The following is a 21,314-nucleotide window of genomic DNA, read 5'->3' on the forward strand; positions in this document are numbered from 1 at the left end:
CCCCCCCCCCCCCCCCCCCCCCCCCCCCCCCCCCCACCCCCACCCCCCCCCCACCTCCAACCCCCCACCCCCCCCCCCACTCCAACCCCCCCCCCCCCCCCCCCCCCCCCCCCCCCCCCCCCCCCCCCCCCCCCCCCCCCCCCCCCCCCCCCCCCCCCCCCCCCCCCCACACACCCCGTTCTTTACCTTCCCTTTCAGCTGTGCGTAGAGGATGGTTCTCTGCCCGTTGAAGATCACAGTGGGGAGCTGGGATAGGAGAACAGCCTCCAGGCCCGTGGGCAGTGCCCAGCTGACGGTCAGGCCGGTCACAGCCGGCTGGAGAGCGAACTTCAAACTCTGCAACACCTGGGGGAAGGAGAGATGGGGAGGGAGAGAGAGGGGGAGGGAGAGAGAGGGGGAGGGAGAGAGAGGGGGAGGGAGAGAGAGGGGGAGGGAGAGAGAGGGGGAGGGAGAGAGAGGGGGAGGGAGAGAGAGGGGAAGGGAGAGAGAGAGAGAGGGGGAGGGAGAGGGGGAGGGCGAGGGAGAGAGAGGGAGAGGGAGAGAGGGGGAGGGAGAGAGAGGGGCAGGGAGAGAGAGAGAGAGGGGGAGGGAGAGGGGGAGGGCGAGGGAGAGAGAGGGAGAGGGAGAGAGGGGGAAGGAGAGAGAGGGGGAGGGAGAGGGGGAGGGCGAGGGAGAGAGAGGGAGAGGGAGAGAGGGGGAAGGAGAGAGAGGGGGAGGGAGAGAGAGGGGCAGGGAGAGAGAGAGAGAGGGGGAGGGAGAGGGGGAGGGCGAGGGAGAGAGAGGGAGAGGGAGAGAGGGGGAGGGCGAGGAGAGAGAGGGAGAGGGAGAGAGGGGGAGGGAGAGAGAGGGGAAGGGAGAGAGAGGGGGAGGGAGAGAGAGGGGAAGGGAGAGAGGGTGAGGGAGAGAGAGGGGGAGGGAGAGAGGGGGAGGGAGAGAGAGGGGGAGGGGGAGGGTGAGGGAGGGGGAGGGAGAGAGAGAGAGAGGGAGAGAGAGGGGGAGGGAGAGAGAGAGGAGGGAGAGAGAGGGGGAGGGAGAGAGAGGGGGAGGGAGAGGGAGGGCGAGGGAGAGAGAGGGGGAGGGAGAGAGAGGGGGAGGGAGAGGGAGGGGGAGGGAGAGAGAGGGGGAGGGAGAGAGAGGGGGAGGGAGAGAGAGGGGGAGGGAGAGAGAGGGCGAGGGAGAGAGAGGGGGAGGGAGTGGGGGAAAGGGATAGAGAGAGAGAGAGAGAGGGGAGATAGAGGGAGAGGGGGAGAGGGATAGAGAGAGAGAGAGAGAGGGGAGATAGAGGGAGAGGGGGAAGGGGAGAGGGGTGGGAGGGAGGGGGAGGAGAGAGGGGGAGGGTGAGAGGGGGAGGGAGAGCGAGGGGGAGGGAGAGAGAGAGAGGGGGAGGGAAAGAGAGGGAGAGGGGAGGGAGAGGGGGGAGGTAGAGTGGGGGAGGGAGTGTAGGGGGAGAAAGAGAGAGTGGGGGGAGAGAGAGAGAGGGAGGGGGAGGGGGAAGGAAAGAGAGGGAGAGACCGGGAGGGAGAGAGGGGGTGGGAGAGAGGGGGAGGGAGGGAGGGGGAGAGGGGGAGAGAGACAGGGGGTTGGAGATGGGGTGGGAGAGAGAGGGTGAGATAAAGAGAGGGAAGGGGAGGGAGAGGGGGAGGGAGAGAGGGGGAGGCAGAGAGAGTGGGGGTAGAGAGAGAGAGGGAAGGGGGAGAGAGAGAGGGGGAGGGAAAGAGACGGGAAGGGAGACAGGGGGAGGGACAGGGGAGAGGAGGGGTGGGAGAGAGAAAGAGGTGGAGGGAGAGAGGGGGAGGGAGAGGGGAGAGGGGGAGGGAAGGAGGGGAGAGGGAGAGGGAGAGAGGGGGATGGAGTTGGAGGAGGTAAAAGAGGGAGAGGGTAGGGAGAGAGGGGGAGGGGGAGGGAGAGAGGGGGAGAGGGAGAGAGGGAGAGGGACAGAGGTGGAGGGATAGGGGGAAATATCATTTTGAGGCTGCTTCTCAAAACCTCAGGGCGTCACATTATGTTTCGGGAAATGTGGCCACCAACTTGCGCACAGCAAGATCCCACAATCGGCCAGGACAGAAATGTCTCAATTTCAATGATTTTTTAAAAAATTATTCATTCACGGGACGTGGGCCTCACTGGGCTGGGCTCAGCATTTAATACTCCATCCCTAATTGCCCCCTTGAGAAGCTGGCGGTGGGTGAGCCGCCTTCTCGAGCCGCTGCTGTCCCCTGTGGTGTAGGTGCACCCACCGTGCTGTTAGGGAGGGAGTTCCCAGGATTTTGACCCGGTGACAGTGAAGGAACGGCCGATATATTCCCAAGTCGGGACAGCGAGTGCGGCTCGGAGGGGAACTTCCGGGTGGGGGTGTTCCCCGTGCGTCTGCTGCCCTCGTCCTTCTAGACGGTAGCGGTCGTGGGTTTGGAAGGTGCTGTCGAAGGAGCCTGGGTGAGTTGCTGCAGTGCATCTTGTAGATGGTACACACACTGCTGCCACTATGCGTCGGTGGTGGGGGGAGTGAATGTTTGTGGATGGGGTGCAGATCGAGCGGGGGCTGCTTTGTCCTGGACGGTGTCGAGCTTCTCGAGTGTTGTGGGAGCCGCACTCATCCAGTGGGGGGAGAGTGTCCCATCACACTCCTGACTTGTGCCTTACAGATGTGGACAGGCTTTGGGGGGGGAGTCAGGAGGTGAGTGACTCTCCACAGGATTCCCAGCCTCTCCGACCTGCTCCTGTAGCCCAGCTCACTTGGCTGAGGGATAACGATAGGACCGGGGAGAACTCCTTCCCGCTCTTCATCGGTTGCGGCAACAGCGGCTGCATCCGCTCGAGAGGGTGGACGTGTCCCTCGGCTTCCACCTGACGGATTGGGCCCTGCGGTGCTGCAGCGCTCCCTCGCTCCTGGCACCCAGAGTGTTGGTCCTGGAGTGCAGGAAGGGAAGCGAGACTGGGACCCAGGGCGTTCTGAATCTGGGAGGGGAACAGGGTCCAATCTCCCTTCAGACCTCCCTGCGAGTAGCATTCAGGGGCTTTTTTTTTTATTAAATACTTATTCTTTCGTGGGACGTGGGGGGCATCGCTGGCAAGGTGAGGGTCCACCGCTCATCCCCAGTCGCCCTCCTTGAACTGAGAGGCCTGCTGGGCCATTTCATGGCCTGCGGGAGTCACGTAAGGGCAGGCAGACTTCCTTCCCTAAAGGGGGACATGAGTGTGAACCAGATGGGTTTTTTTTTTTACCACCATCGATGCCGGTCGTCACGGTCCCCGTGACTGAAACTGGCTTCACAGTTTCAGATTTCATGGATCGGATTTAAATTCCACTGGTTGCCGTGGGAGGGAGTCGAACCCAAGTCTCATCCCCCCCACCCCCACCACCCCCCACCCCGGAGCATTAACCCGGGGCCCCCTGATTACTAGCCCAGTGACATGACCACTCCGTCATCACCTCCCCCCATAATTCTGACTCGGCATTCTCAGTCAGGGCTTCGGCGGTGGGGGAGGATGGGGGGGAGGCATAGGGGAGTCCCCTCCCAAGTCACTGCCCAGGCTCAGGGCTCGTCCCCCACTGCCCCCCCCCACCCCACCCCACCCCACACCCCCTCAAACGTCCAAGTTTAGGGGTATCCCCCAATCCCCCCCTCACTCCTCCCTCCTCCGCCACCCCACCCCCTCCCTCCCAACTCCACCCCACCACCCCCCCTCCCCCCTCCCCCCACACCCCCCACGATCCCCATCACCATTCCCAGATTTCGGTACCTTTGGTTGCATCCTCTCCTTCCCGGTGATAAACTCGTAGCTCCCCGAGGCGGCCTTGGCGATGCCTTTGATGAGATCAGTCGAGGCCCCCTGGCCAATCCCGAAAGAAAAGCACCTTGGGAAGTGGGGGGGGGGGGAGGGGGAAAGAATCAGGCAGTTCAGAGGAGAGCGGCAGGGTTTATGTGGGCGGGGGAAAGGTGGGGGGGGGGGGGCGAGGGTGGGTGGAGACTCGATGGTGAGGCCTTCTCTCTGCTTCTATAGCGTCAATAGGGGGCTTTCACTGCCGCGGTGCATTCTGGGATAGAACCCCACCCTCTCCACTGCCTTTTTCCTGCTGGCACGTTATACACAACCACGCTTGAACCGCGCCCCCCACCCCCCCAAAACCCACCACCCTCCCTCCCTGCGCCCACTTTCACCCCCTCAGTGAACAGGATTCGCAGCTGGTGAAGCAGCAGGTGGTCCAGTCGCCGCGTAGGATTCGACGGGCGCACAGCAAGATCCCGCCAACAGCAAGGTGGCGGCGATCAGGTCACCTGATGGTCGAGGGTTAAATGTTGGGCTCAGGACACTGGGGAGGACTCTTCCCCTTCCACCGCTTTCGCTGTCACCCTTCCCACCCCCACCCTCACCCCACCGGGGTGGGGGGGGGAGAGAGAGGACGGGCACGCGCCCCCTCGGCTTCACCTTCCCTCAACAGGCGGATCCTCTGGCGAGGCCCCAGCACTGGCCCCTTGAGGGGCTGGCCCTGGAGCGCGGAGTCCCTGCGCTGGGGACTCCAGCCCGCGTTGTCCTGAGGGTCCGAAGAGGGCTGAGAGGCCAGCGGGAGGTCAAGGGTGAGGGCGAGGGCGGGCGCTTTCGGGAGCACTAGAGGAGACGTCAGGGTGAAGAACGGGAGGGGTGGTGGTGGGAGCGGGGAGAGTCGGCGGGCGGTGGGGGGAGGGGGGGTAGTCGGGAGGAGGTCGGGAGGAGGTCGGTCGAGGCCGGGGGGGGGGGGAACGCGCCTTCGCCCCACACCTGGGAAACGTTTTGGCAGGGCCGGCGGAGAGGCAGAGACAGGAGTTAACGTCTTGAGTCCGTGTGACCCTTCCTCAGGACTGATGGGAGGTCAGAACATGAAGGGTTTTAAGCTGTTGTAGAAAGGTCAGGGGTGGGGGGGGTGGGGGGGCGGGAGGGGTTTGGTGGGGGGTGGTTGTGGGGGGGGGGACACTTGGGCAGGAGGGGGGAGGGTCAGGGATAGGTTATAGAGGGCAGGGAAGATCAAATGACTGTCATGGAACCAGGGGCAAAGGGAATGTAGTGGCGATAGCGGTCAAGAAACAAAGCGCTCGAAAGGAGGAGGTGTTAATAGCGGAATGAAGGCCAGCGCCGGCCGAAGGCAAAGGGCGTGAGCACAAGGTACGAGCCGAGGCTCGTCGGTGGGGAGGCGCAAACGCAAAATGGAGGGCCGCGGTTCTCCAAAGCACCAGCAGCGCTTCGCTTTTACCTTCATCCGCTTCCGCCCCACCCGGGGTGCCCACTTGCAGGCACACGTCGGAACAGCTTTGGGCGTAGCCCTCCCACCCCACCCCACGGCCCATCCCCCCCCCACCACCATCCCCCGACACACGGGCTCTCGTTACCTGTGACTGGGGGCGTGCTTCCGAACCTCGGTGATCACCGCCTTTGTATTCGACACCTCGCCGTCGGTGAAAACAAAGAGCTGGAAAAGCCAAGGGGGAGGGTGGGGGGGGGTTGCGGTGGTGGGGGTGGGGGTTGGGGTTGTGGGGGGGGAAGAGGTTAGTGGGGAGGGTGTGTGGCCGTGACATTGCGCATCAGTGTTGGGGAGTGTCTGCTTGCTCCGCCCCACCCCACCCTCCCCCCCCACCATCCGCTGTCCCGGGACACGCCCGAGCCCACCCCCACCAACCCCCTCACCCCTCTTCCGGCCTCTTACTGCTTAAAGCATTCGGGCCATTCAGAAGCATGTCCCCACCCTGCCCTTTCCCTGCTCGGCCCTGAGTCCGTTTACCAACGATGAAATCAAATCGCCACAGCTTTCGATTCCTTTCTCACCTTGTAAATTCTTTTCCACGGTACGTGGGGGCATTGTGGGTGAGACCCCAGCATCTGTTGCCCACCTCCTTCCCCCCACCCACCTCCATCCCTAATTGACCCCCCTTGAAGGGAGTGGCTCGCTCGGGCGTATCTGAGGGGTGTTTGAGCGTCAACCACACGTTGCTGGGGGTCCGGAGTCACGTGTAGGCCGGACCGGGTAAGGATGGAGGATTTCCAGATTAGTGAACCAGATGGGGTTTTTTTTCTCACAGCCATCAATGACGGTGGTCACGGTCCCCGTGACTGAAACTGGCTTCATGATTCTGGATTTTAATTAATTGAATTTAAACTGCGCCGGCTGCCCCACGGAGGGAGGGCGGTGCAGATTCACCGGAACAACACCTGGGCTCCCGAGGGTTCAGTCCCGAGAGGAGATTCCACCCGCTCGGGTCCCAATCCCTGGAATTCAGAAGGGCAAAGGGGTGTTCTGACTGAAATTTTCAAGAGATATCACGGGAACTGATGGGATAGAGAGAGGGGGGGGAGAGACGGGGGGAGAGAGAGGGGGGGAGAGGGAGGGGGGGAGAGACAGGGAGAGAGACAGAGAGAGAGACAGAGAGAGACAGAGAGGGAAACAGAGAGAGAGAGGAAGACAGAGAATGAGAGACAGAGAGTGAGAGAGAGAGACATAGAGAGGCAAAGAGAAAGACAGAGAGAGAGAGAGAAACAGAGAGAGCGACAGAGAGGGAGACAGAGAGAGGGAGACGGAGAGAGAGAGAGAGAGAAAGAGAGAGACAGACAGATAGAGAGACAGAGAGAGAGAGAGAGAGACAGAGGGAAACAGAGAGGGAAACAGAGAGAGAGAGGGAGACAGAGAATGAGAGACAGAGAGTGAGAGACATAGAGAGAGGCACAGAGAGAGACACAGAGAGAGAGAGAGAAACAGAGAGAAAGACAGACAGAGAGGGAGACAGAGAGAGGGAGACGGAGAGAGAGAGAGAGAGACAGAGAGTGACAGAGAGAAAGCGACAGAGGGAAAGAGACAGAGAGAGAAAGAGAGAGACAGACAGGTAGAGACAGAGAGAGACAGAGAGTGAGAGAAAGAGACAGAGAGAGAGAGGCAGAGAGAGAGAGAGAGAGGGACAGAGAAAAAGAGGCAGAGAGAGAGAGACAGAGAGAGACAGGGACAGAGAAAAAGAGAGAGAGAGAAGGTATTTCAGCTGGTTGGGGGAGTTTGGACATTTTCCTTTATTCTTTCACAGGACGTGGGCGTCACTGGCGAAGCCCCAGCATCTGTTACCCATGCCGAATTGCCCCTTGAACTGAATGGCTCACTCGGCCATTACAGAGGGGGGCAAGTTAAGGAGTCAACCATGTTGTTTTGGGGGGGGGGTTGGGTGGGGAAGGGTCTGGAATCAGGCACGTAGTCCAGACTGGGTAAGGACGGCAGGTTTCCCTTCCCTAAAGGGGAACGTGAGCGAACCAGATGGGGTTCTTTTAACGACAATCGATGACGGTTGTCACGGAGCACGTGACTGAAACTGGCTTCATGATTCCAGATTTTTATTAAATTGAATTTAAATTCCATCGCCTGCCCCGTGGGTGGGATTTGAACCCTTTCCCCACCCCCTACCCCGAGAGTGTTAGCCAGGGGCACCTGGATGACTCGTCCACTGACATCACCACAAGGTCACCATCTAACTCACATGACCCTAGATATTCGTATCAGACAATATGATAAATGAGGAAAGCATCTTTGTTTTAGGAGTGAAGGTTGTTGGTGGGAGCGGGGGGAAATGTTGCCTCTTGACAGTGGTGGGGGTTGGAAACTGGCTCTATTCAGATGACCGAATTGTTAGCAAATCTTCCGGCGCCAACAAGATCGGGTTCAGCGATGCCCTGGCAGGTTCATTCTCAGCCCTTACCTGCCGCGGGTGCCCGGCTTTACAAGACTTGCTGTAAATGGCGGTGAGGGGCTGGAGGATCTCTGTGCCGCCCATGTCTGCGTCCAGACCCTTCAGTTCCTCCAGCGCCTTCTGCATCGACTCCTGATTGTACTCGACACTCTCGCTACACGAGAGAGCGAAAGAGAGAGAGAGAGAGAGACAATAATGAGAGGGTATCACTGAATAAACAGTGACTCTGTACAGTTACACAGTCAGTCATCCTCACCACGCTGAATAAACAGTGACTCTGTACAGTTACACAGTCAGTAATCCACACCCTGCTGAATAAACAGTGACTCTGTACAGTTACACAGTCAGTCATTATCACCATGCTGAATAAACAGTGATTCTGTACAGTTACACAGTCAGCAATCCTCACCCTGCTGAATAAATTTTCTCAGTACAGTTACACAGTCAGTAATCCTCACCCTGCTGAATAAACAGTGACTCTGTACAGTTACACAGTCAGTAATCCTCACCCTGCTGAATAAACAGTGTCTCTGTACAGTTACACAGTCAGTCATCCTCACCCTGCTGAATAAACAGTGTCTCTGTACAGTTACACAGTCAGTCATCCTCATCCTGCTGAATAAACAGTGTCTCTGTACAGTTACACGGTCAGTAATCCTCACTCTGCTGAATAAACAGTGACTCTGTACAGTTACACAGTCAGTAATCCTCATCGTGCTGAATAAACAGTGACTCTGTACAGTTACACAGTCAGTAATCCTCACCCTGCTGAATAAACAGTGTCTCTGTACAGTTACACAGTCAGTCATCCTCACCATGCTGAATAAACAGTGACTCTGTACAGTTACACAGTCAGTAATCCTCACCCTGCTGAATAAACAGTGACTCTGTACAGTTACACAGTCAGTAATCCTTACCCCGCTGAATAAACAGTGTCTCTGTACAGTTACACAGTCAGTCATCCTCACCATGCTGAATAAACAGTGACTCTGTACAGTTACACAGTCAGTCATCCTCATCCTGCTGAATAAACAGTGACTCTGTACACTTACACAGTCAGCAATCCTCACCCTACTGAATAAACAGTGACTCTGTACAGTTACACAGTCAGTCATCATCACCATGATGAATAAACAGTGATTCTGTACAGTTACACAGTCAGCAATCCTCACCCTGCTGAATAAATTTTCTCAGTACAGTTACACAGTCAGTAATCCTCACCCTGCTGAATAAACAGTGACTCTGTACAGTTACACAGTCAGTAATCCTCACCCTGCTGAATAAACAGTGTCTCTGTACAGTTACACAGTCAGTCATCCTCACCCTGCTGAATAAACAGTGTCTCTGTACAGTTACAGTCAGTCATCCTCACCCTGCTGAATAAACAGTGTCTCTGTACAGTTACACGGTCAGTAATCCTCACTCTGCTGAATAAACAGTGACTCTGTACAGTTACACAGTCAGTAATCCTCACCTTGCTGAATAAACAGTGACTCTGTACAGTTACACAGTCGGTAATCCTCATCCTGTTGAATAAACAGTGACTCTGTACAGTTACACAGTCAGTAATCCTCACCCTGCTGAATAAACAGTGACTCTGTACCGTTACACAGTCAGTAATCCTCACCCTGATGAATAAACAGTGACTCTTTACAGGTACACAACACAGTTTAGTGTGAAGAGCAACAGCGGACTCACGAGGTCACTGTTTTAACTGGGACGCTGGGATTCAGGGTTTATCGGTCTGTCTTCCCCAGGCCTTCCCACCCTCGTCAATCCCCCACGACTCCCCACCCAGCACACCCTTCCTTCCACCTCAACCCCCTTTCTTTCAATCGAGAGATAACAACTTGGCGTCGTTCAGGGTCGCCATCTGACCGGCTGGTTCTTCATCCCATCCACCATCAGAGGGAGAGACACCCCTCACCCCTCTCGGCCTGATGGCCTGGTTCGACCTCATGACCCAGAGGGTCAAAGGTCAGTCCCCAGGCCTGGCCCGTCAAGGCCACCTGACCCCGTGCGAGCAATTCCGCCTGCGCCCTCCCAGGTTTCCCGCCTTAAATTCCAACTTACGGGAAGAAAGAGCTGAAGTGGCTCCCAAATCCATACACGTTGAAGAAACATCCCATGGGCAGGCTCTTGAGGAGCAGCAGTAGGGTTTCCTGTGGGAACAAACTTCCTGTTAGTCTGAGCAACAGATTCCCGTTCCAGGGTTCCCAGTCTCCACCTCTGCCGGAGAATTTCCTGATTCACCCCACACGTCACAAGGACATAAGAGCATACGGAATAGGAATAGGAGTAGACCATTCGGCCCCTCGAGCCCTGCTCCCGCTATTCAATAAGATCATGGCCGATCTTGTGTTTCGATTTCCACGTTCCACTCACCTTCGAATCCCTTCACAGAAGGCTAGAATCACAGAATCTCACTCGGTGCAGAACAGGCCCTTCGGCCCATCGAGTCTGCACCGACACGTGACAAACTCCTGACCCTACCTACCAAATCCCATTGACCAGCGCTCGGCCCCATAGCCTTGAATGTTAGGACGTGCCGAGTGCTCATCCAGGTACTTTTTACAGGATGTGAGGCAACTCGCCTCCACCACCCTCCCAGGCAGCGCATTCCAGACCCTCACCACCCTCTGGGTAAAAAAGCTTTTCCCCTCATTCCCCCCTAAACCTCCTGCCCCTCACCTTGAACTCGTGTCCCCTTGTGACTGACCCTTCAACTAAGGGGAACAGCTGCTCCCTATCCACCCTGTCCATGCCCCTCATAATCTTATACACCTCGATCAGGTCACCCCTCAGTCTTCTCTGCTCCAACGAAAACAACCCAAGTCTATCCAACCTCTCTTTATAACTTAAATGTTTCATCCCAGGCAACATCCTGGTGAATCTCCTCTGCACCCCCTCCAGTACAATCACATCCTTCCTATAATGTGGCGACCAGAACTGCACACAGTACTCCAGCTGTGGCCTCACCAAGGTTCTACACAACTCCAACATGACCTCCCTACTTTTGTAATCTATGCCTCGATTGACAAAAGGCAAGTGTCCCATATGCCTTTTTCACCACCCCACTAACATGCCCCTCCGCCTTCAGAGATCTATGGACACACACACCAAGGTCCCTTTGTTCCTCAGAACTTCCTAGTGCCATGCTGTTCATTGAATACTTCCTTGTCAAGTTACTCCTTCCAAAGTGTAGCACCTCACACTTTTCAGGGTTAAATTCCATCTGCCACTTATCTGCCCATTTGACCATCCTGTCTATATCTTCCTGTAGCCCAAGACACTCAACCTCACTGTTAACCACCCAGCCAATCTTTGTGTCATCCGCACACTTACTAATCCTACCCCCCACATGGTCATCTATGTCATTTATATAAATGACAAATAATAGGGGACCCAGCACTGATCCCTGTGGTGTGCCACTGGACACTGGCTTCCAGTCACTAAAGCATCCTTCTGTCATTACCCTCTGTCTCCGACAACTAAGCCAATTTTGAATCCACCTTATCAAGTTACCCTGTATCCCATGTGCCTTTGCCTTCTTTATAAGTCTCCCACGTGGGACCTTGTCAAAGGCTTTGCTGAAATCCATATGAACTACATCAACTGCACTACCCCCATCTACACACCTGGTAAGCTCCTCAAAAAATTCAATCAAATTTGTTAGGCGTGACCTCCCTCTGACAAAGCTATGCTGACTATTCCTGATCAAACCTTACCTCTCCAAGGGGAGATAGATTCTCTCCTTCAGAATTTTCTCCAATAGTTTCCCTACCACTGACGTGAGACTCACTGGCCTGTAGTTCCCTGGCTTATCTCTGCAACCCTTCTTAAATAGTGGAACCACATTAGCTGTTCTCCAGTCCTCTGGCACCTCCTCCATGGCCAGAGAGGAATTAAAAATTTGGGTCAGAGCCCCTGCGATCTCCTCCCTTGCCTCCCTCAGCAGTCTGGGACACAAATCATCCGGACCTGGAGATTTGTCCACTTTTAAGCCTGCCAACATCTCCAATACCTTGTCACTCCCTATAACAGTTTGCTTAACAACCTCGCAGACTCTCTCCACGAGTTCAATACCTTCATCCTCATTCTCTTGGGTGAAGACGGATGTGAAGTATTCGTTCAATATTTTAGCGATGTACTCTGACTCCACCCACAGATTTCACCCTTGGTCCCTAATGGGCCCTACTCTTTCCATGGTTATCCTCTTCCCATTGATATACTTGTAGAATATCTTGGGATTTTCCCTACTTTTACCAGCCAGAGCTTTCTCATATCCCCTCTTTGCTCTCCTAATTGCTTTCTTAAGCTCCACCCTGCACTGTCCGTACTCCACTAACGCCTCCACTGATTTGCCTCCCTTGTACCTGCTAAAAGCCTCTCTTTTCCTTCTCACCGTAACCTGAATATCTCTGGTCATCCATGGTTCTCTGGGCTTGTTACTCCTTCCTATCACCCTAGAGGGAACATGTTGAGCCTGTACCCTCCCCATTTCCTTTTTGAACACCCCCCACTGCTCCTCTGTAGAGTTCCCCACAAGTAGCTGTTCCCAGTCTACCTTGGCCAGATCCTGCCTTATTTTACCAAAATCCACTCTCCCCCAATCCGAAACATTATTTTGCAGCTTGTCAATTTCCTTGTCCATAACAAAGCCCTTGCCACACAAGAATCCATCTACCTCCGCCTTAAAAATATTCAGCGACCCCACCTCCCCCGCCTCCTGAGGCAGAGACCCCGCTTCCCCGGCCTCCTGAGGCAGAGACCCCGCCTCCTGAGGCAGAGACCCCGCCTCCCCGCCTCCTGAGGCAGAGACCCCGCCTCCTGAGGCAGAGACCCCGCCTCCCCACCTCCTGAGGCAGAGACACCACCCCCTGAGGCAGAGACACCGCCTCCTGAGACAGAGACCCCGCCTCCTGAGGCAGAGAGTTCCAAAGTCGCACAACCTCTCAGAGAGAGAAAATATTTCTCCTCATCTCCGACCTAAAAGGGTGACCCCTCCCCGCTAATTTTAAAACAGTGACCCCCCCCCCCACCCTCCGCTAGTTCTGGACTCACCCACAAGAGGAAACGTCCTTCCCACGCCCGCCTTGTCAAGGCCGTTCAGGGTCTTGTAAACTTCAATCCAATCGCCCCTCACTCTGCTAAACTCCAGTGGGAACAAGCCCAGTCTGTCCCACCTCTCCCCATAAGACAACCCACTCATTCCGGGCGTCAATCCGGTAAACCTCCTCTGAACCGCCTCCAACGCATTTACATCCTTCCTCAAATAAGGAGACCAAAACTGCCCAAGGTATTCGAGGCGTGATCTCACCAATGCCCTGCACAACTGAAGCAGATCGTCCTCACTTTTATGTTCAATCCCTCTCATAATAAAAGATAGAGTTCCATTAGCCTTCTTAATGACTTGCTGCACCTCCAGACTAACTTTTTGTGACTCATGTACGAGAACACCCAGATCCCTCTGCACCTCAGAACTATGCAGCCGTTCTCCATTTAAGTAATACTCTGCTTTTTTATTGTTCCTGCCAAAGTGAACAACGTCACATTTTCCCACATTAAACTCCATTTGCCACATCTCTGTCCGCCCACTGACTCAACCTATCGACATCCATCCGCAAACTCCTCGTGTCCTCTTCACAACACACTTACCTACCAATCTTTGTGTCATCTGCAAATTTAGCAACCATGTCTTCACTGCCCTCATCTAAGTCGCTGATGTGAATTGTAAAAAGTTGAGTCCCCAGCACAGACCCCTGTGGGACTCCACTCGTCACATCCTGCCATTCAGAAAAAAACCCACTTATGCATACTCTCTGTTTTCTGCCAGCCAGCCAATCTTCTATCCATGCTAATATGTTACCTCCCCACAACGTGAGATTTTATTTTCCTTAATAAACTTTGAGGTGGCACCTTAACCATCACCCTGCTGAAAAAACAGTGACTCTGTACAGTTACACAGTCAATAATCCTCACCCTGCTGAATAAATTTTCTCAGTGCAGTTACACAGTCAGTAATCCTCACCCTGCTAAATAAACAGTGACTCTGTACAGTTACACAGTCAGTAATCCTCACTCACTGAATAAACAGTGACTCTGTACAGTTACACAGTCAGTAATCCTCACTCACTGAATAAACAGTGACTCTGTACAGTTACACAGTCAGTAATCCTCACCCTGCTGAATAAGCAGTGAATCTGTACAGTTAGACAGTCAGTAATCCTCACCCTGCTGAATAAACAGTGACTCTGTACAGTTACACAGTCAGTAATCCTCACCCTGCTGAATAAACAGTGACTCTGTACAGTTACACAGTCAGTAATCCTCACCCTGCTGAATAAGCAGTGACTCTGTACAGTTAGACAGTCAGTAATCCTCACCCTGCTGAATAAACAGTGACTCTGTACAGTTACACAGTCAGTAATCCTCACTCTGCTGAATAAACAGTGACTCTGTACAGTTATACAGTCAGTAATCCTCACCCTGCTGAATAAACAGTGACTCTGTACAGTTACACAGTCAGTAATCCTCACCCTGCTGAATAAACAGTGACTCTGTACAGTTACACAGTCAGTAATCCTCACTCTGCTGAATAAACAGTGACTCTGTACAGTTACACAGTCAGTAATCCTCACCCTGCTGAATAAATAGTGACTCTGTACAGTTACAGTCAGTAATCCTCACCCTGCTGAATAAACAGTGACTCTGTACAGTTACACAGACAGTAATCCTCACCATCCTGAATAAACAGTGACTCTGTACAGTAAGACAGTCAGTAATCCTCACCCTGCTGAATAAACAGTGACTCTGTACAGTTACACAGTCAATAATCCTCACCCTGCTGAATAAATAGTGACTCTGTACAGTTACAGTCAGTAATCCTCACCCTGCTGAATAAACAGTGACTGTACAGTTACACAGTCAATAATCCTCACCCTGCTGAATAAATTTTCTCAGTGCAGTTACACAGTCAGTAATCCTCAATCTGTTGAATAAAGAGTGACTCTGTATAGTTGCACAGTCAGTAATCCTCACCGTTCAATAAACAGTGACTCTGTACAGTTACACAGTCAGTAATCCTTACCCTGCTGAATAAACAGTAACTCTGTACAGTTACACAGTCAGTAATCCTCACCCTGCTAAATAAACAGTGACTCTGTACAGTTACATAGTCAGTAATCCTCACCCTGCTGAATAAACAGTGAATCTGTACAGTTACACAGTCAGTAATCCTCACCCTGCTGAATAAACAGTGACTCTGCACAGTTACACAGTCAGTAATCCTCACCGTGCTGGATGAACATCGGCTGCACGTATCTTCCTCTGATTTTAATTGGCGCAATGCTTTGGCATTTGTGTCCACACACCGCTCACTAGGAGGCTCGACCCTGTGCTATCCCAGCGTGGCCATTCCTTTTCCGCAGGTTACGCCAGGTCGTCTCTCACCGGAGGGTGGGCACCGACAGGAGTCAGGAACACCTGACTCACCTGCCAACCCCTGGACACGGACGCCAGGCCCACCTGCTTCTTTCTTTAATCAAAATGAAGCCCACATGAGGAGCCCGGACTCCCTGAGTGAGCTTAACCTGGGGAGCCTGGACAGTAGCGGGCCTGAAAGACTCGTAACGGGCTCGGAGGGTCCTCGACCGGTTTGAAACAAAATTGCGAGCGGTGCTTTTAACCAGTTTTTCCACTGAGCCACTGGCCTTCTCCTCAGGTCGCGCTGCAGCCAATCCGTTCAGAGCGGTGCGCTGCATGCACCTGTGTGCCCGTACAGTGCTGTACCATCGCCAGGTCGCTAACGGAACGCTGATTTTTAAAATTAACTTTACTGCAGACCGACACGACTTTGTTAGATGTCCTTCCTGGGGTAAGGTCACATCTGTAGTGAAGTGGGAAGGTTTTTAGGGCCCGGTCCAGGACAGGCGGTGGGAGCATGGTTAAGTTCCATTAAGGTTGGTAGGGAGCTCGCTCACTGAGGAAAGCCGGAACACTGTGACCGTATGCGGGATGGGTGACAGGACCGTGTGAGAACACGGCTTTGGAATGTGTTTTTGATTAATTCACTCGCAGGATGCGGGTGTTGCTGGGCCGGGCCCAGCATTTGTTGCCCCCATCCCCCTAATTGCCCCCTTGAGAAGGTGGTGGTGGGTGAGCCGCCTTCTTGAGCTGCTGCAGTCCCCTGTGGTGTAGGTACACCCACCGCGCTATTAGGGAGGGAGTTCCCAGGAGGTGGAACTTCCAGGTGGTGGTGTTCCCCGTGCGTCTGCTGCCCTCGTCCTTCTAGATGGTAGAGGTCATGGGTTTGGAAGGTGCTGTCGAAGGAGCCTCGGTGAGTTGCTGCAGTGCATCTTGTAGATGGTACACACACTGCTGCCGCTGTGCGTCGGTGATGGAGGGAGTGAATGTTGGTGGATGGGGTGCAGATCGAGCGGGGGCTGCTTTGTCCTGGACGGTGTCGAGCTTCTTGAGTGTTGTGGGAGCCGCACTCATCCAGGCAAGTGGGGGGAGTGTCCCATCACACTCCTGACTTGTGCCTTGTAGATGGTGGACAGGCTTTGTGGGGGGAGTCAGGAAGTGAGTGACTCTCCGCAGGATTCCCAGCCTCTGACCTGCTCTTGTAGCCACAGTGTGCCCGTACAGCGCTGTACCATCGCCAGGTCGCTAACCGGAACGCTGATTTTTAAAATTAACTTTACTGCAGACCGACACGACTTTGTTAGATGTCCTTCCTGAGGTAAGGTCACATCTGTAGTGAAGTGGGAAGGTTTTTAGGGCCCGGTCCAGGACAGGCGGTGGGAGCATGGTTAAGTCCCATTAAGGTTGGTAGGGAGCTCGCTCACTGAGGAAAGCCGGAACACTGTGACCGTATGCGGGATGGGTGACAGGACCATGTGAGAACACGGCTTTGGAATGTGTTTTTGATTAATTCACTCACGGGATGCAGGTGTTGCTGGGCCGGGCCAGTTCAGTTTCTGGTCAATGGTAACCCCCAGGATGTTGATAGTGGGGGGATTCAGTGATGGAAATATCATTGAACGTCAAGGGGCGATGGTTAGATTCTCTCTTGTTGGAGATGGTCATTGCCTGGCACTTGTGTGGCGCAACTGTTACTGGCTGATTGTCAGCCTGGGTATTGTCCAGACCTTGCTGCAAACGGGACTGTCCAGGTCCCTCTACAAGGTAAGGACCTTGAAGCCCTGAGATAAGAGACAGTCGAACACTGACGGATTTCAAAAACATTACACGATGGTGAAAGATAACTGGTCGGTCAAGGAACGTATGCTCAGGCGTGGGGGCTGTGGATGATTGGAGTGAGTAGTGGGGGGGGGGGGGGTGCCTGGGGTTGGGGTGGTGGGGTGCGGGGGCAAAGGTTAATTGTACAAGAGCCAGCACAAAACCTGGTTCCTGTACAGCTGAGGGGTCAAAGTCCGGAGACAAGAACAGATAAGACAAGAGACAAGGGAAAGAAGCCTGAAGATAAAAAGATCAAAGCTGCATGCGTGCTCTCTGCTGTCCAGGTATTGACACAGATGCTATAAACTGCATTAAACTGCAAATCACTGCCTGAGTTTATGGTTACAATTGACCCGAAAACTTCATAAACCCATTTTGACCCTTTGTCCCGATAAATTTCAAGTTGCAACCAAGCTTTGTTACCCGGTCTGTCTCGGCCTGAAAAGGGGTCGCGAGACCCCCAAATCCTGACATTTCCCTTTTTATTTTTCTCTATTTCTGTTGGACTGTGGATTTAAAACTACAATGGCTGCAGTGTGAAAGGCATGCCTACTGGAACCATCACAAGATGACAAAAAAAAATAAGGAAGAGGGAGAAAATAAGGGTAAACTAGCAAGTAACGCAAAAGTGGACAGTAAGAGTTTCTTTAAATATGTAAAAAGGAAGAGGGTGGCTAAAGTGAACATAAGTCCCTTAGAGAATGAGGCTGGGGAAATGATAATGGGGAACCAAGAAATGGCAGAGGAGTTGAATAAATACTTTTCTTCAGTTTTCACAGTAGAACATACTAATAGCTCTCCAAAAATACTAAATAATTATGGGGCAGAAGCGGGGGGGTAGGAAATAAACACAATAATTATCACTAGAGAAAAAGTACCTGGGAAACTAATGGGGCTGAAAGCCGATAAGTCCCCTGGACCTGATGGGTTGCATCCTAGGATATTAAAGGAAGTAGCTGCAGAGATGGTGGATGGGTTGGTAATAATCTTCCAAGAACCCTTAGGTTCCGGAAAAGTCCCAGAGGATTGGAAAACTGCCAGTGTAACACCCTTATTCAAAAAGGGAGGGAGACAATAAACAGGTAACTCTAGGTCAGTTAGCTTAACATCCGTCATTGGCAAACTGTTGGAGTCTATTATAAAGGATGTAATAATGCAAAATCTAATCAAGCAGAGTTAGCATAATTTCATGAAGGGGAAATCATGCCTGACAAATTTATAAGAATTCTTTGAAGAGGTAACAAGTAGTATATATAATGGGGAACCAGTAGATGTAATATATTTGGGTTTCCAGAAAGTGTTCGATAGTGTTCTGCACATAAGGCTACTTAATAAGATAAAAGCCTATGGTTTTGAGGATAGTATATTAGGATCGATGGAGGATTGGCTAACTAATAGAAGACAGAGAGTTGGGATAAGGGGGACATCTTGGGGATGGCAACCTGTAACCAGTGGAATGCCACAGGAACCAGTGCTGGGGCTACAATTATTTACAATACATACTAGAGGCCTGGATGAAGGAAGTGAATGTACGATCGCCAAGTTTGCAGATGACACAAAAATAGGTGGAAGGCAAGTGATGAGGATGACACAAAGAGTCTACAGAGGGATATAGACAGCTTAGGTGAGTGGGCAAAAACTTGGCAGGTGGAATATAATGTGGGAAAGTGTGAGGCAGGAAGAACAGAGGAGCTGAATATTATTTAAATGGAGAAAGACTGCAGAAAGCTGCAGCACAGAGGGGTTTGGGGTCCTCGTGCATGAATCACAAAAAGCTACCATACAAGTTCAGCAGGTAATAGGGAAGGCAAATGGAATGTTGGCCTTTATTTCAAAGGGCGTGGTGTATAAAAATAGGGAAGTCTTGCTAAAACTATACAAGGCACTAGTTAGACCACACCTAGAATATCTAAGGAAGGATATACTGGCATTGGAGGCAGTCCAGAGAAGGTTCACTAGGTTGATGCCGGGCGTGGAGGGATTTTCTCATGAGGAGAGGTTGAGTTGGTTGGGCCTGTACTCACTGGAGCTTAGAAGAATGAGAGGCGACCTTATTGAAACATATAGGATTCTTAGGGGGCTTGACAGGGTAGATGCTGAGAGGTTGTTTCCCCTTGTGGGAGAGTCTAGGACCAGAGGGCATAATCTCAGAGTAAGGGGTCACCCATTTAAACCAGAGATGAGGAGGAATTTCTTCTCTCAGAGGGTAGTCAATCTGTGGAATTCTTTACCGCAGAGGGCTGTAGAAGCAGGGTCATTAAATATATTTACGGCTGAGATAGACAGATTTTTAATCAGTAAGGGAATCAAGGGACAAGGCAGGGGAATGGAGTTGAGGATTATCAGATCGGTCATGATCTCATTGAATGGCGGGGCAGCCTCGATGGGCCAAATGGCCTACTTCTACTCCTACATGTTATGGTCTAACAGGATGAGTGCCAGAAAGGAGTCCTGGACCAAGTGAGCTGCCTGATGACAGCATTTTAATTGGCCTCTGACCAGGTGACTGGGTTCTTGTGTGGTAGCAATGTAGCAGGAAGCTCCTGGCCTGCAAAAAGAAAACATCTAAAATCTCTTTTCCTCATATCTCTATAAAGTCTCTGAGGAAACCCCAATAAAAAGGAAAAGAGGGAAAGTCACTGTTAGAGACATTGAAAGGCAAGTGCTCAACCAGTGAGCTAAATGCTGAAAGTGCTAGAAGACCACCTCGTGTTGTCAACAAAGGACTGAAAGGAATTTGGAAAACATCAGTCAAAATCAACCCATCGAATCCCGTACTCCAGAATTGGTGCTATTGAACTGTTTTATCCCACCCTTAAAATCCATGTTTTCATGTGTCTTATGTGTGTGTGTATATGTGTGTGTGTGTCTGTGTTTGTGTGTGTGTATGTGTTTGTGTGTGTGTGTGTATGTGTTTGTGTGTATATGTGTTTGTGTGTGTGTGTGTGTGTTTGTGTGTGTGTATGTGTTTGTGTGTGTGTGTGTATGTGTTTGTGTGTATATGTGTTTGTGTGTGTGTGTGTGTGTATGTGTTTGTGTGTGTGTATGTGTTTGTGTATATATGTGTTTGTGCGTGTGTGTGTACTTGTGTGTGTTTGTGTGTATGTTTTTGTGTGTGTATGTTTTTTTGCATGTGTTTGTGTGTATGTGTTTGTGGCTGTGTGTGTGTATGTATTTGTGTGTTTGTGTGGGTGTTCGTTTGTGTGTGTGTGTGTGTGTGTGTGTGTGTGTGTATGTGTGCGTGTGTACGTGTGTGTGTATGTGTGTGTATAAGTGCATCTTTGCGTGTGTGTATAGGAATTTAAGAAGGGGGTAGAGTTTAAGTTATACTGTTAAAATTTAGCAGTTCATATTTCTTTCTTTAGCCACTGGTTAACGCCAGTTTGTTCAACAAACACTGATTTACTTATTAAGCACACAAACCCCGGTGCTCGTATTCTGTTCGCCTCAATAAAACCGTGAGGTAGAACTGGGACAACCTGGCGCTTTGGTCAAACCTTTCCATGTTTGGTGCGGCTAAGGGGAACAGTGGGGCTCGATACCGTGGCGAGACGCCGCCATGGATGACGCACGGGCGGAGAAGCCAGTACCCGGCCTCCCGCCCTCCCCTGGCAGCCCCGAGCACAGCTCGTTCCCTAACCCCGCCCTGCACTGCCAGGGCGCTGGGGGTTTCCTGGACAGCTGACACCACCTGGGAGCGGAGGGCAGCTGGGCACCGTATCTCCAGCATTAGCCAGAGAGGTCAAGCCCAGTCTGAAATGGAAAGCTCGCTTCCCAGTCAATGCCACCGCCTCGCTCTCACCACGAGGTTTCAGGTGGCACTGAGTCCTTCCGTCATGATTTCACCCTCTCTCTCCCCTCCGACTAGATTACCCCACCCTCACCCCATCGCAAACACTCCCACCCACCTGCCAGCCTCTCCCCCAGCCTGCCCCCCCCCACCCCACCCTCCCCCCCAACCACCCCCGGCAACCCCGACCGATTTTACCTTGGCGCTTTGGATGCGGGTGGGTCCACCCTGCTTATCGGACATCGCACCGCCCATGCTTCCAGAACGATCCAACAGGAAGATGAACTCCCCAGAAGCGACCTGGGGAGATTGCTCAGGAAAACTGGGATAGACGTTGACCATAATGGTGGGGTCTCCCATCAGGGTCCCTGGCAAAAGAGCAAACAGGGCTAAACAGGAGCAGGACTGAAGGTTCACGAAAACACGAGTGTTGGCTCCCGCCCTCCAGTTGACCCCCGACCTCCAGGTGACCCGCTCCGAACCCAGGGAATCACGCAGGTCAAAGCGTGGCAGAACCTATCCCACACATCCCTCCCCAAGTCCAAATATGACCCAAACCCAGCCTCTCCCTGCATTTGACACCAATC

The 21,314-nt window shown here is 52.8% G+C and overlaps 1 protein-coding gene across 1 annotated transcript in view; it reads right to left on the bottom strand.

Annotated features, from left to right (window-relative positions):
- Positions 1–21,314, bottom strand: part of LOC121273630 (von Willebrand factor A domain-containing protein 5A-like) — a 51,312-nt gene that overhangs the window by 6,642 nt on the left and 23,356 nt on the right. Inside the window, exons 7-12 of the mRNA XM_041180775.1 lie at positions 20,926–21,095; positions 9,768–9,856; positions 7,704–7,848; positions 5,364–5,443; positions 3,742–3,856; positions 187–345 (exon numbers count right to left, since the gene is read on the bottom strand). Of these exons, the coding sequence (XP_041036709.1) occupies positions 187–345; positions 3,742–3,856; positions 5,364–5,443; positions 7,704–7,848; positions 9,768–9,856; positions 20,926–21,095 (758 nt within the window). The remainder of the gene's footprint in view (positions 1–186; positions 346–3,741; positions 3,857–5,363; positions 5,444–7,703; positions 7,849–9,767; positions 9,857–20,925; positions 21,096–21,314) is intronic.

Source organism: Carcharodon carcharias (genome assembly GCF_017639515.1).
Source record: "Carcharodon carcharias isolate sCarCar2 chromosome 27 unlocalized genomic scaffold, sCarCar2.pri SUPER_27_unloc_1, whole genome shotgun sequence".
Lineage (NCBI taxonomy): Eukaryota > Metazoa > Chordata > Chondrichthyes > Lamniformes > Lamnidae > Carcharodon > Carcharodon carcharias.